This window comes from Petaurus breviceps, unplaced genomic scaffold, assembly GCF_028583685.1.
Source record: "Petaurus breviceps papuanus isolate PSGF00001 unplaced genomic scaffold, PetGlider_PUasm1.0 90769, whole genome shotgun sequence".
Classification (NCBI taxonomy): Eukaryota; Metazoa; Chordata; class Mammalia; order Diprotodontia; family Petauridae; genus Petaurus; species Petaurus breviceps.
In genome coordinates, this window is record NW_027187341.1 from 1,130,423 (window position 1) to 1,146,015 (window position 15,593).

Consider the following 15,593-nt stretch of genomic DNA (forward strand, 5'->3'; position numbering starts at 1 on the left):
TGACAGCTATTTGATAAGGTGAATATTTCTCAAACTTGTCTATGTTTATATTTATTTCTTATTTGCATGTGCATGGTCTTAGCATACATAATTACCTATTAATATATAAATCATAAAGAATTTCTGTAATGATTTTGAAAATAAACCATTTCATTTCCATTATGTTTCTCAAAGTAGAATGACATATTGCCTTCATTAGTAATATTATACAAACCACAAGTTAACTAAAACTAAGTTGAAGATAACAATAACTAAAATAATCATCTTGCTTTCTATTTTTACTCATACAACTTCAACTACATAGGTCCGTTTGAACTCTTACAGGCTTTTCTGGACCTACAAGAAGCTTTTATTTCCCCTACCATCTTTTCTGACCTTTTTTTGGGGGGGGAAGGGAGAAGGGCATGGGAGTGGTGAGGATTCAGGAAGTAGGAAAACGTATCATTCTTGTTCCTAGGATCCCATTGAAGGTTCCTGTTTTACAAAGCCAAACTCTCACTTTCTACAATATCCTTCACAAAAGAATAAAATCAGTCAACAAGTTTTTATTAAGCATTTAAAACAGGTACAAGTCTATGCTAAGAATTATAAGCAGAAAGTGTAGAAAACTGTTACCGCCATCCTCAAGGAGTTTACAACATTGCTAGGAAGAGAAAACTAACATTCATGAAATAGCAAATCATATGAAATTATGTTTATGTATTGTTATATTCGAAATACTATATGATGTAAGTACTACTTTTACATTTCTTATTCTTCTTACTATTTCCAGGCTAATTTGCTCAATATTCTACCCTTATCTAGGCCAAAATACATTATAAGCATGTTCTTCATTACTGAACTCAAATTTACTTTCTGTCTTTCATTTTAAAGATACTTACAAACAAATCTCCTCCATGAACCCTTCCACTAAACAGAAGAATATAGTTCACTTAGGCCTCAGTATGTGACATGAACTTTCTATGATTCTTCCATAATTAACTTATGGAATAATTAACTTATAAAATACTATGGTTCCCAAAGTATCTAATCTAACATATAATGTTTGACCTTCATCGGTATGCAATATTATCTTATTAATGTAATTCCAGAGACCAAAGAAGTTTTGGCCTGGCTTACTTTCAGCAGCTTTCAATAAATCTACCATCTTATCAAAATGGGTGAATTCTTCATAAGGAAAGATGACAAGCCATGTATGCGTTCTCATCCAATGTGATTCTTGCCCGTGTTGTTCAATAAATCCTCCACAAATAATCCATTGAACATTTTGGAGGTCTTTATCTAGGGTTTTTTTATATTTGCACATACCAGTGTATTATTTTGGCTATTCATCTGTTCTCCCTCACTGTCATCAGAAAACTGTCTCCTCTGGCCTTTTCTAAGAATACATTTCCTTAATGATATCCTAACATAACTTGTACAGGTCATTACTGGAAATGTGCTATATAGCCTGTTTTGGACAACTACATATGTTTCCACTATTCTCTGGGTCCTCCACAACTTTAAATAGAAGACAGAATAGAGTAAAAAAGAGTACTAGATTTGGAGTCAGAGGACAAGGGGTCAAATCCCAGCTTGGCATTAATATTTCTGTGATCTTGGACAGATTCTGTGACCTCAGGCCTCATTTTCCTTTTCTATAAAATGAGGGGATTTTATTAGATGATCTATAATTAGGATCCCCCTTCACCCAGAGAGTTTTTTTAAATGTTGGTTAAATCTATTGATATTTACTATATTACAAATTTAAACATCTTTGTATTATGATAATAATTTTGAACTTATAAATACGCTAAAAGGCAACACCAGGGCTCCCTAGACCACACTTCAGGAGCTGATGCCCTACACAACTTCATAAAAGACTACAAATTGCAGAGAATATGTTGACGTAATTGACAGAAGGCATTTTCTCACTTGGAAGTTTTCAATAACAAAATTACAGGTCCAGCCTTTATCCCCTGGTTTAAACAGGATTAGATTTTAAATCTATGATAGAAAAGAAAAAAGAGAGGTTTGTAATAGTATTAAGGGATAATAAATGGACCACACTGGTCCACAGATTGGAAAACATTCAGAGGAAGGACCCCTGTACTTTGTATAGATCATCTTTGCAGAAAGCACAAGACAATACGAGCAGGAATCACTCAGGAAGAAAGGGCACAGTTGTCTACACTATCCACATTAATAAGATCACAAATCTAATGAAGTATTATATTAGACTTCTGTATATTAATCAGGATGATAATAATCAAATAAAAATCTTGTGTGTATAAATATGCATTATTCTATGCTTACATAGAAAATTACAAATAACAGTAAATATGGTGACTACCTTCAAGAAGGCAAGGGAAAGTAATTTCTCAGTTCAGAAAACAAATTCAACTGTAAGCAAGAAATAATTGTGAGAAGCAATTAGCATTATTTATAAGTTCATGAGTAGAAACAGAAGGAATTTTGACTAGAGCCAACTCTACAGAAATTAAAGGGCTGTAATGTGTTATGTATAGATGCCACTGAAACTGTAAGGTACATAATAGTATGGACTGCTTTGTTGTTTTTGTATCCTAATAACTTAGCATCATTAGACATAATTTGGAATTCATTAAATTATGAAATATGAGGTTCTGTGGATCTCATGAATTACTCTGGATTCACTTAACCTTTTATACCCAGACTTCAGAGAAAACAAGCAGCTAATATCATCAAGTCAATCACAGTGATATATCAGCAAATGTTTTAAGATTACATCAGCATTAGGGAGACATCTCAGTAGCAAAAATGGTCTAGCCATTTCTGCCAATCAGCAGTTGCCACCCTTCTTTACTCTTCCCCTCTTGCTTATTTACCCTACTACTTACTCTCTTTGCTGATTTATAACTCCATTAGAATAAGACAGGAGACTGATGCAGTAAATAATAAACAGGAGTCAAGGAGCAAGCAGGTAAGTATTAGGGAAATATTTTTTGAAAAAAGGTTTGAAGAAGTTTCAAGAGGCTAATCAAGACAAAGAAATTTTTTTACTCTAAAATTAATGAGGTGATGAAAAATACTTACTGAAAGAAATCATGGATGTCCCTGACCCTTACAATTTTAAGAATGTACAATTATATCAAGTACTGAGAACAGACAATATGATTTTGGGGTCTTTGCAAAGTCTCTAACTCCAGAAAAGTTTTTTAAAAGGCAGCAACATTCTCAAGCAAAATACATATTAGGATGGTACAACTACTAAAATGGGAAGAAATAATGCGGGAATCCCAAACAGTGGCATAGTCTTTTCCAACTGAGAGGCATCACAGTATAGTAAGAGATTTGGAGTTAGAAAAATCTGGCTCCTGATTCTGCCTCTGTCATTTAATAACTGTGGTCAGAGGCCAGTTTCCCTGTCTCTTAAATGAAGACAATTGTTACCTATTATACATATCACAGCACTGGTGTGAAAATGAAAAAAATATATGGAAGGTGCTTTGTCAATGGTAAAATGCTATTTTTTTAAAAGGCATAAGTTTTTTAATATATCCTTTAATTAAAAATCTGCAAGTTACTTTTTGAAAGTTAGTTTTCAAAATTTTGATCAACAAAATATTGAGCATCTATTATAAAAATATATATACTTTATATAAAAATATATACTTTAAAACTACATATAAGTGCTACTAATAATTATTGGTAATTAAATTAATTGGTACTTACAACTTGTTAATGCTCAACAATATTAATATACTGAAAACATATTCAACATTTCATTAAAATGAAAACTAGAGAAAGCATGCTATCTGATACAAGGAATAAACAGAAATTTGTTGTAACTTAAATTCATAGAACCTTCTCTAAAGTATATAAGAATTTTTTTTGTGACTTCTTTAAACAAATTCACAAAAAAATATCTTTAGACTAAGTGTACTATTTTTCATTTTAAGACAGCAAAGCCATCTTGTGGTTCACACTGGTAATGCTCATACTCTGAACACGACAGATATGTTACACTAATTTCCCATAAAGAATCTAGGTCCATATTAGCAGTGTAGGGCAAGTCTTACACAAGCAGACTAAGTATCCTTACTGTGAGGATTTTTTTAAATAACTTAAATTCCCAAATTTGTTCACACTCTCTTTTGGTCATAAAATACTTTCAGATAAAATCCTTTTTTAAAATACAAATAACAGTTCACCTTGATTAGGACACACTGCTATGAAAACAATAATATAAAAATGTTGAATATAATTTTTTAAAGTAACATAATTCAGTATCATGACTCAGGCTTCTTATTACTCATTTGTGGTCACTTGGCATTGTTTCATGCTTTTTATACCTTAAGTCAAGGATTCTTAACATGAACTTCTAAAAAAATATTTTGTAACTATTTCAATGTAATTGGTTTCTGTTTTGTGTTGTGCATTTAAAAAGATTATTCTGAGAAAATGTCTATAGGCTTTATCAGATTGCTTAAGATAACAAAAAGTTTAAGAATCCCTGTATTAAATAAAACTATAAATTCATAAAGCAAATACTACAGCATCCTAAGTTGTCAGTCTTAAGTTTTTTTACTATGCTTATCATCATATTCAAATGTTCTCCTATGAATAATATTCCATCTATCTAGATCTCTTTTTAGAACATTTAAATATGAAACTTGATGAGTTTTTTTAAATTCAGCAACTTAATGGTTTCTCATGTTGTAGACGATAAAAGAAAAATACAAATATACCTTCATTGTAACCATTGTAACTGGTAAGAAGACAAGAAACATGATAGCTGCATTCAAGTATACAAAAGGGAATTATATGGAAGAGTGAACAACTTTCTTCAGTATGATTTTAGAGGGAAGAACTAGAGTAAAAGGGTTATGGATTTTGGTTCCATAAGGAAAAATTTACTATAAATTAAATCTATATGATCAATAGAATGGACTGCTTTTTAAGGATGTAAGCTCCACCTAGCTAAAAAGTATTTATTTAGTCAGTCAGTAAACATTTATTAAATGTCTACTACATGCCAGGCACTGTGCTAAGTGCCAGAGATATAAAGAAAAACAGGAAACAGTCCCTACCCTCCAGGAGCTCACAATCTAATCGGGAAATCAATACACAATTATGAACAAATAAGCAAAACTGGAAATAATTAAAACAGAGAAGGCACTAAAATTAAGATAGAAAAGGAAAGACTCCTTGAAGAAGGTGGAATTTTAGCTGGAGTTTAAAAAAAGCCAGGGAATCCAGTAAGCAGAAATATGGAAGGAGAACATTCCCTACATGAGAAACTGCCAATAAAAATGTCCAGAATCAGGATAAGGAGTATCTTGTGCAAGGAACAGCAAGGAGGTCAGTGTCACTGGATCAAAGAGTATGTGGGGACAACCTGGGGTAGAGGGTAAAGAGTGAGAACACTAGAAAGCAGTCTAGAAGTTATGGAGGCCTTCCAATAGCAAAGAAAGAATTTTATATTTGATCCTGGAGGTTAAAGATAGCCACTGGAGTTTCCTGATTAGGTAGGGCAACATGGTCAATCCTGAGATTTAAGATCAATTTTGACAATTGAGTGGACATAGACTACCATGGGAAGAGACTTGAAGCAGGCTAACCAAACAACAGTCTACTATGATAGTCTAGACATGAGGTGATGAGGGCTAGCACCAAGGTAGTGGCAATGTCAGAGAAGAGAAAGGACATATGTGAGAGATGTTATGAAGTTAAAATCAATAGGCTGTAGCAACAGATTGTATATGGGAGGTAAATTAGAGAGAGTAACTGAGAATAACACCTAAGTTACAGGCCAGGGTAACTAGGAAAATGGTGGTACTCTCAACAGTAACAGGTAAGTTTGGAATGGGGAAAAGTTTGAGAAAAATGAGTTCAGTTTTGAGTAAGTTGAGTTTAACATGTCTACGGGACATCCATTTTGAGATGTTTAATAGCAACTGGAGATGCAACACTGGAGGTCAGCAGAGAGGTTAGGGCTAGAAAAGTAGATTTCAGAATCATCAGCACATAGTTGATAAATTCAATCTAAGGGAGCTGAGGTATTAACTAAATGAAATAGTACAGAGGGAAAAAAGGCCCCAGGACAGAGTCTTGGGAGACAATCACATTTGGTGAGCATGACCCATATGAAATTCTAGAAAAGAAAATTAAGGAGTAGTAAGACAGGTTGTCAGGGAACAATATGAGAAAAGTATTACAAAAATTTAGGTATAAGAGTATCAGGAAGAAGAAGATGTTTAGCAGTGTTAAAGGCTGCAGAGAGGTAAAGAAGAATGAGAATTAAGAAAAGACCATCAGATTTGGCAATTAAAAGATTATTAATAACTTTGAAGAGAGCAGTTTCAGTTGAACGATGAGGTCTGAAGATAGACTATAGGAAGTTAAGAAGAGAGTGAGAGGAAAGGAAGTGGAGGCACCTCTTATAGACAGCCTTCGCAGAGAGTTTAGCCACAAAAGACAAGGGAAAATATGCTATGATAATGAGCAGGTTAGATGGATCAAATGAATGTTTTGAGGATAGAATAGCCATGGACATGTTTTTAGGTTGTAGCAGGAAAGCAGCCAGTAGAAAAGGAAAGACTAAAGATAAGTAAGAGAATGGGGATGATAGAGGAGCCTATCTATCGGAGATTACAGGACAGAATGAGATGCTTGGGTATGTAGAAGACTAAGCCTTAGCAAGAAAAAGGTCCTTCTCATCATGTGACATAGTGGTGAAGGAGGAAGAGAGTGGTAGAAGTATCCAGGTGATGCGAGCTGAGGAGGAAAGAAGAGGGAGCTCATGGCCAATAGCTTCAATTTTTTTCAGTTCAGTTTGAGTCATGGATCCTCATTTTTGTATTACCTGATAACTTCAAGTTAATAATAATACTGATATATGTGTGTGTGTGTGTGATTTTTAGGGTTTTGTGTGTGTGTTTTTTGCAAAAGCACATCAAGGTAGGTATTTCAAATGTTTTACTCATTTTACAAATGAGGAAACTGAGGTTTCAAAAGTTGCCACTTAAATTTAGCAATACAAAGGGCATTTAGAAGGATAAAGTTTGGCACAGATGAACCAGACTGATAGCAGTACTTTGATTATTGAATATAATAGATATAATTAATCACAGTTATACCTTCCCTAGATTAGTATGCTGAGAAAGTCCATAATCTGTCAGAAATGCTGAGAATGTGGAGTGAACTTTAAAGAGAAGGGAATATGAATAAAAGGCTCCAAAATAAATATAAGTTCAAGTTCAAGGAGCTAGGTTTAATTAATTTAGAAAAGAAAATGTTTGGAAGATGGAGAGAATTATCAGTCTCAAAGTATATGAAGGATTATTATATAAAGAAAAATAACCTGCTGCTCTTCATCTTCCCCAAAAATAAAACAGATAATATATTTCAAACTGCAATATAAGGAATTCTGTCAAATTTCTCTGGGTATCTTTAATGACAGGTTATGTTCTTATGTGCCTGAAATTCAAATAACAGGTTAGATGACTTCTCAAAGTATCTTCCAAGTTCAATCAACCTTTCTGTGGGAAATAAACATTTTAGAATATGGGAACTAAATACATGCTCCACCACAGCAGTCTCTTTGGTACAAATTAAAGCCAAACAACTTATAAGACACCCCATCTAACCTTTCCCTCCATCCCTCTAAGCCTAAAGGTGCAGTAACTTCTTTGGTTTAAGTACAGAAATGATAAAGAAACTATGCATAAGATATAACACCACAAAATGAAATGCTTAGAAATGCTTACCATAAGTTAGAAATACCATCATATTTTACTGAAATGTAACACTGAGAGGCAGTATGGCATAATGGATAGCTAGCTTTAGTGTCAAAGCACTAGAAGACCAGATTCAAGTCTCCCCTCTGGCACATACTGGCTGTAGGACCCTGGGTAGGTTAGCTTGGCTTCTCAGTGCCGAAGGTAACTAAATTTATGACCTGAATAAGTGCCAGCCTACACCTCTATCATACTACACAAACATAAGAATATTCTTTGTAAACAGTGATACACAAAAGCAGCATGGAGCTTTGGGAAGAGTCAAAAGATGTGGGTCATAGTCTGGCTTAGTTTTTATTAGCTCAGTGACTCTGGGCAAGTCAATTCATCTCTCTGAGATTCAATTTCTTCATTTAGAAATACCTCAACATAGTGAAAGGAATTCTCTAGTCTCACCTATACTAATAAAATATTCCTATCCTACCTTTAATAATTTCTTCATTGATGATAGCTAAATTCTAAAGTTCAATATATAAACAATAGCATGTGTGGAAGTTTTTAGTTGGAATTGTTTTGCAAAAATGTTCAAATGACATAAAAATAAAATAGAAAAATCAATGAATCAATAAGCATTCACTAAGCACTCATGGTGTGTCAGGCACTAGTCTGGAGATATAAAGGAAAATAAAAAGCAACCCCTAGCCTCAAAGACTTTATGCTCTAATGGAAAAAGAGAGTAAGTACATTAGTAAGTATATTTAAGATACATAAATGAGAGGATTTTATTGGTATAACAATATGAGATGCAGTTAAAAAGGGAAAAAAGGCAAGACTACAATTAAAAAAAAGATTTTCAGTTTTCCAAAGTAGGAAAAGAGTAGAAAGGACATCATTTCCAATACACTAATAGCTTTACTCCAATATTCTCTTCTATTTTCTTACTTTCTTATACTGTTACATTCACAAATAAGAGATCTGATGATAGATCAATCAAAAATAAAAGGCACAATGTATATTTATTAGCATTTTTTAATTTATTCATTTAACAAACATTTAGTACTTATGTGCATAGCATATTATTCAAGAAGATGTAAAGAAACTGCCCTTATAGATTAGTAGGAAAATAAGACACTAATAACTAATATAATATATAATATCACATGTTAATTTAACGAACATCCATAATATCACTTGTAGCCATTTCCTTCTTATTATTCACCCTATTACCACCCTAATTTAGGCTTTCATCACTTTTTCACTTGAACTATTTCAAGAGCCTCCTTGGTCTCCCTGATTTAATTTTCTCCCTTCTCTAATCCATCCAACACACAGCTGCCAAAGGGATTTGACTAAAATCTGACCATGTCAGCCCTCTACACAATAAATTCCAAAGGATCCCTCTACTGCCTCTAGAATCAAATAAAAGCTTCTCTGTTTGGCTTTTAAAGGCCTCTACAACCTATGCCAAAACTACCTTTTCAACCTCATTATATGCTATACCCTTTCCCAGATGCTAGTCTTGCCAAAATGGCCCTGCTGTTCCTCACAAAAGCACACTGCAACTGCCAGTTCTCTATACCTGGAAGATACATGGCATTCACCTCCACCTCTCACAAACTTGTTTCCTTCAAAACTGTGCTTAAAGAACACCTTTTAAATTAAACTTTTCAACTTCCTGCAAAAATGACTACATTTGATCTCTGAGACCAAAAGAATATATCTAATTCTTCTGTATGAAAGCAATGTTATAAAGATTTGAGTGGAGAAAAAGCTAAACATGCCTAAATCCTTCAAGTGATCCCCAGGATCCTCTCCATTAGAATAAAAACATATTTTTAGCATTCTGGGTTACCTTTTCCACCTTTCCGCCATTAATATCACTGGGGAGGAATTTCTTGCCAATGGTTCTCAAATCTGTCTAAAATAAAAAGGATATCATTAAAATAGAATCTGAAAAGTAAAGTTAAACCCTATGTCATAAATAAAGGATTAAATTTCTTCATAAAATGATAGATCAAAGGGAAAATAAATATGTATTGAGTATATCTTCTGAAATAGCTTCTCTCCACAGAAAAGCTATGAAATATACCAAAAAGGTTGACTATGATAAACAAAGCTAGATTCCAAAAATCTTTGTACAGGATTGTAATTTATATTCTCCAAGAAAGCTATCAGAGTTTCAGAAAACAATTCTACTCTTTAAGCTTTCTAAAAGTTAATTATTTCATTCAAAATATTACACACAAGCAGTTTAGCAATTCAAATAGTTACTTTTTATTTTTAATTACAAATAAACCCATTGTAAAATTCACACATAATAATAATGGATGAAATCTATATTCTAAATCATGTTGGATTGAGAGATATAGCACCTACCACTATGTATACAGAGCACAGAACAAAACCTATGGAATAACAAGGCATTTATTATAGTGGGATATTATGATCATACAATTATATTTCATAATTTTAAATAACTTATGGAAACACAATTTCACCTATATGAAAAGAGAAAAAAAAAACCACTCCATTAAAAAAACAAATAGTGAACAGTAATTAATGGTGCAGGACTATTCCCAAAAAGAAAATGCAATGTTATGACATATGTGATAGCACCGCACATACACAGCATAGTAAATGTGAAAAAAAAAATCCTCTATCTATAGTATTTATCATGAACATTCTTTGGTTTTGACCTCTTTTGCAATGTAAAACCCTCAGAAAATAGTGGGAATTGGATTGAACATAGAGGAAATGGGGATGGAGGAAGAAACTACAGGAATTAAAATTATTTCGTTAACTAAATAAGATGTCTTAAAAATGAGAACACAGTATGCATCAATAATTTACTTTTTATTGCTTTTATTATTAGTTAGAAGAAGATGAATAGAAATTACTATATGAATTAAATACAGAATAAAAGAAAATAATTCTTAAGGGGGAGGGAATGGGATATTTAGCTAAGATAAGGATGAATATAAATGCTACTATGCTATGAAATAAAGACTCAAGAATAACAGAATTTTATTCTTTTAAAATCATTAATAAAAGAATAAATATCTTCCTATCTTTCCTTCCTTTGCCATTTTTTAAAATTTTTATATACTTTAATGATATAGTCAGTTCCCTCCTCTATATTCAGAAATTCTACTATACCTTTTTTAAATCAAAAGCAAAAAGGTTTCATAAAAATTAATGTTTATGTATTATTTTGCTACCAAATTTTATTTATCACTTTTTGATTTTTGAAAGCACAAAGATAAAGACCCAAAGATATAGGAACATTACTGATTAACTACTGGTGAAAATGCAGCAAAAATAATCCCAACAAGGGCAAATGTAAAGTCCTTAAAATTGAACAGATTCTTTAAATTTCCTTTTCAGATCCTAGAACTTTTCAGAAGAAATAAAAATCTTGAGGCATTTCCTGGAATATCTTCTAAATATAAGTTCCAAATAAATGGCACTGATGTAGTTAGTTTCAACCCATATTATATTATCTATAATAAATGTTACAACATCTGTAACTAATCACCTGGTTCAAAATTAAGTGGCTACATTTTCCTCTTGTCAGTGCATTCTACATAAAATATGCTTAAGAAACATCAATCAATTCCTGGTGAATCTGGATATACTGAGATTTAAGAGTTAGATATCAAATTAAATAATGACATATTAAAAAACTAGAATCATTCTTCATCAAATGAGATAATATTTATAAAGCACCTTGCAAACTTTAAAGCACTATATCAATTTTAGCTATTAATATCATAAAATCCTATGTATTTTGATTCATTATTCCTAAATACAGTATTTGGATTAAGCAGGTTAATCAGAAAAAATCTTTTTTTAATAAGAAAAATTTATAAATATAACCTACATTGAGGGCAATTAGGATGATGTCATTTATATTGACTTTGTCAGGAGAACTTTTGCAGGCTTCAATTCCTTCATCCGAAAGATACCTGTTAAAAAAACCAAAAATGCTTAAACATGGCAGTAATTAAGTTAAAACAACCAAATAAAAACCATATTGCAGTCCATTTTACTGGAAAAATTCCATTATGAATTGATTCTATGAAAGAGAAAAACATCTCCTGTTTTACTCTGTTCATTCACTAGAGCATAAGTTCTTCACCTGGGATTCATAGGACAAATTTCTGGACACCCATGAACTTGAACAGGGGGAAAAGTCTTTACTTCAATATAACTGGTTTCCTTTATACATCTACATGTTATATTTTTATGTATTTAAAGGCATTATTCTAGAGTAGTGAATCAAAGGAACAGACTGGGTACACGAGACTCAGCAGTCAATGACTATAGTAATCTACTGTTTGATAAGCCCTAAGACCCCAGGTTTTGGGATAAGAACTCACTATTTGACAAAAACTGCTGGGAAAACTGGAATACAGTATGGCAGAAACTGGGCATAGACCATTATCTAACACCATATACGAAAATCAAATCTAAATGGGTGCATGATCTATGTATAAAGGCTAATACTGTAAGCAATCTGGGAAAGCAAGGAGTTTACCTGTCAGATTTGTGGAGAGGGGAAGACTTTATGACCAAACAAGAATTAGAGAGCATTATAAAATGCAAAATGGATAATTTTGATTACATTAAATTGAAAAGCTTCTGTACAAACAAAGCCAATGTAACCAAGATTAGGAGGGAAGTGGAAAATTGGAAAAGAATTTTTACAACCTACATCTCTGATAAAGGACTCATTTCTAAAATATACAGAGAATTGAGTTGAATTTATAAGAATACAAGTCATTCCCCAATTGATAAATGGTCAAAGGATATGAACAGACAGTTCTAAGAGGAAGAAATTAAAGCTTTCTATAAGCGTATGAAAAAATGCTCTAAATCACTATTGATTAGAGAAATACAAATCAAAACAACTCTGAGGTAACACATCTCACCCGTCAGATTGGCTAAGATGACAAAACAGGAAAATGATAAATGCTGGAGAGGATGTGGAAAAATTGGAACATTAATGCATTGCTAGTGGAGTTGTGAACTGATCCAACCATTCTGGAGAGCAATCTTGAATTGTGCCCAAAGGGCTATAAATAATTTCATACCCTTTGACCCAGCAATACCACTTCTAGGGTTGTATCCCAAAGAGATCACAGAAGTGGGAGGAAGATCCATATGTACAAAAATATTTATAGCAGCTCTTTTTGTGGTGACAAAGAATTGGAAATTAAAGGTGTGCCCATCAATTGGGGAAGGCTGAACAAGTTGTAGTATATGCATTTAATGGAATACTACTGTGCTATAAGAAACGAGAAGCAGATGGACATCATATTTACCTGGAGAGGCTTATACAAACTGATGCTGAGTGAGAAGAGTAGAACCAGGAGAAATTTATTTGTATACATTTACAGACACAACGTATGTGTGACGACCAACTTTGACAGACTGGACTCTTCTCAGCAATGTGAGGTTATAAGTCAACCCCAAAAGACTGATGATGGAGAGAGATGTCTACATCCAGAGAAAGAACTAGAAAGAACTGAGTTTGAATCCAGATTGAAGCAAACTACCTGATCTTTTTCTTTTTCTTGTTTGGTTTTGTTTCCTCTTTCCCATTGTTCATTCCATCTGATACAATCCTTCTTTATTACCTGAATGCCTAATGCAAAAATATTTGCAGATCCTATACTTGATTGTATGCTGCCATGGGGGGGGGGGGGTGGGGGGGGGAGGGAAAATTTGAAACTCAAGGAATTGTGGAACTGAATCTTGTAAACTAAAAGTAAACAAACAAATTAATAAAGAAAAAAAAAGATGTTATTCTGAGGAGTTCAAAGGCATCAAGAGACTACCAAAAGAGTCCTTGACACAAAAAAAGATTAAGGACTCCTGCCCCAAAGTAAAATGCATAGAGTATATTATTCTATGGCAATCATAACAACTAATAATAACAGGATTAACCAAGTGCTATCTGAGGAAATTTATTAATACACTGTTATATTTGTTTGGCAAAGTTTTAAGCATCTCTAAGAAAAAAATACATACAGTATCAAGCATTGTATCAAGTATTTATTATTTTGTATTACAGTATGCTGCTTCTAAGGCAGGGACTCTACCTTTTTTGTGTCATTTAATGCCTTTGGCTGTCTGGTGAAACCTATGATTCCCTTCCCAAAATAATTTTTGAATGCATAAGATAAAAAAAGAATAAAATTACAAAGGAAACAAACTATATGGGAATGCAGTTGTCAAAATGTTGTGTGTGTGTGTGGTTTTTTTAATAAGTTCATGGACCCCAGGTTAAGAATCCTTGCTCTAAGGAGTCAAAACCACTTGTTAATGTGCACTTTTTAAGCTCAACTAATCTTTGAACCAGGATTATTACTTTTGCTTCTTCCCTACAGTAGTTCTCTTAAGTGTCATTTTCATAAGCACCCTGAGTAAAATTACCTCTATGCATACCAGGGAGAGCAATTTCCTTAGCATCTTTAAAGCATGCTATTTGAAAAAAAATATCGGGAATCCCTTCTTAAGTGCTTCTTAGGAAGGGGGTGGGGAGGAAGATATGGGAATTGCACTGTATTAATATTTTGCTTTATAAACTAAAAATAAAACAAGTTCTAATTTTTTTAGGTTTCACTAATAATAACTCATAACACTGTAGAGGTGACTATTTCCTCACAATGCAAGTTCTGGCTAGTCTTTCCAAATTAAAAAGCCTTCGATGTATGTCTATGTCTATGGCTTTCCAGACTTTAGGAAATTCACTGAGATTCATCTTCAGAAAGGTGATGAATTTTTTTTTAATTGGAGAAATTCATGGTTTACTGTGGACATTTCAATTTGCAACTATGTAAGGTAAGAGGTAAAAACAATATAATGGAAGTTGATGTTAAGAAAAAATATGAATGTAAAAATAAGAATGTGAGTAAGAGTATCTAACTGGATAATGAACCGAAAACAATATTCAGAGAGAAGAAAAATGTTGAGAAAATGTCAATGGGCTGATAATTTGATTTTTTTTAAAATAGTGGATAAGAAGAAGTTAGACTGAGAAGAAGGAAAGGTGATCAGCAAATGACCAGCGAATACAAGAATCTGTGGTCTGTTAGGAAAATTGATTAGAGCAGGGTGCTACTGAGATTAAAGTAGCAGGTTTAATCAACATATGTTCTAGTTACCTTTACTCTGTCCCACAGTCAAAGGCTGAAACTCCATCTTATTAGTCTGTAAAGTCCATGAAAACAAAGACCATGTTTTAGTTATCTCTGAATATTCTTTAATCCCTAGCACAGTGATTTGGACATAGAATTTATTCATTCATCTACTACTTAAGTACTTATGTTCAAGATGCTGTGCCAGTCAATGAATATAAAAAGATAATTAAAAACAGGAGTGTTGGAATTGTGGAGCTTAAAATTTAGGAAAAAAGATCCAGCATATGCAAAAAAATATTAAACAAGTATAAACAAATTATACTGAGGAAAGGGTACAAAATGGTTACAAAACCAAGGAAAAGAAAAATACTAAGCAATACAACAATCATTTAAAGCTCTATTATGTACACTGCACTAAATATTAGGCTATCTAATCTTGAATAATCAAGGTACCTACTCTTAAGGGGTTTATAAACTGGTAAAGGGATAAAAAATCAATACAAATAGCTAAGTGCATTAGTTTTAAAGCAAAATGACATGTGAAGTCTACAAAAGAAAGCTTTCTAGAAGAACTGACATCTGAGTTGGGCTTTACAAGATCGACAGATGGGGGGGGGGGGAGTATCATAGGCACATTATAAGTGAGAGAGGTAACAGAGTCATCTAGGAAAAATAGCAGGAAACACTGCTCCAAACAAGTATTCCAAACAAATGCACCAGACCAAATACTGATGGAGAAACCCCCCCC

At 33.0% G+C, this 15,593-nt stretch overlaps 1 protein-coding gene across 2 annotated transcripts in view; it reads right to left on the minus strand.

Annotated features, from left to right (window-relative positions):
• The window catches only part of TDRD3 (tudor domain containing 3), a 204,400-nt gene that overhangs the window by 147,768 nt on the left and 41,039 nt on the right, over nucleotides 1-15,593 (minus strand). For both annotated transcript variants that reach the window (XM_069068618.1, XM_069068617.1), the window contains exons 2-3: nucleotides 11,581-11,665; nucleotides 9,553-9,618 (exon numbers count right to left, since the gene is read on the minus strand). In XM_069068618.1, coding sequence (XP_068924719.1) covers nucleotides 9,553-9,618; nucleotides 11,581-11,665 — 151 coding nt within the window. The remainder of the gene's footprint in view (nucleotides 1-9,552; nucleotides 9,619-11,580; nucleotides 11,666-15,593) is intronic.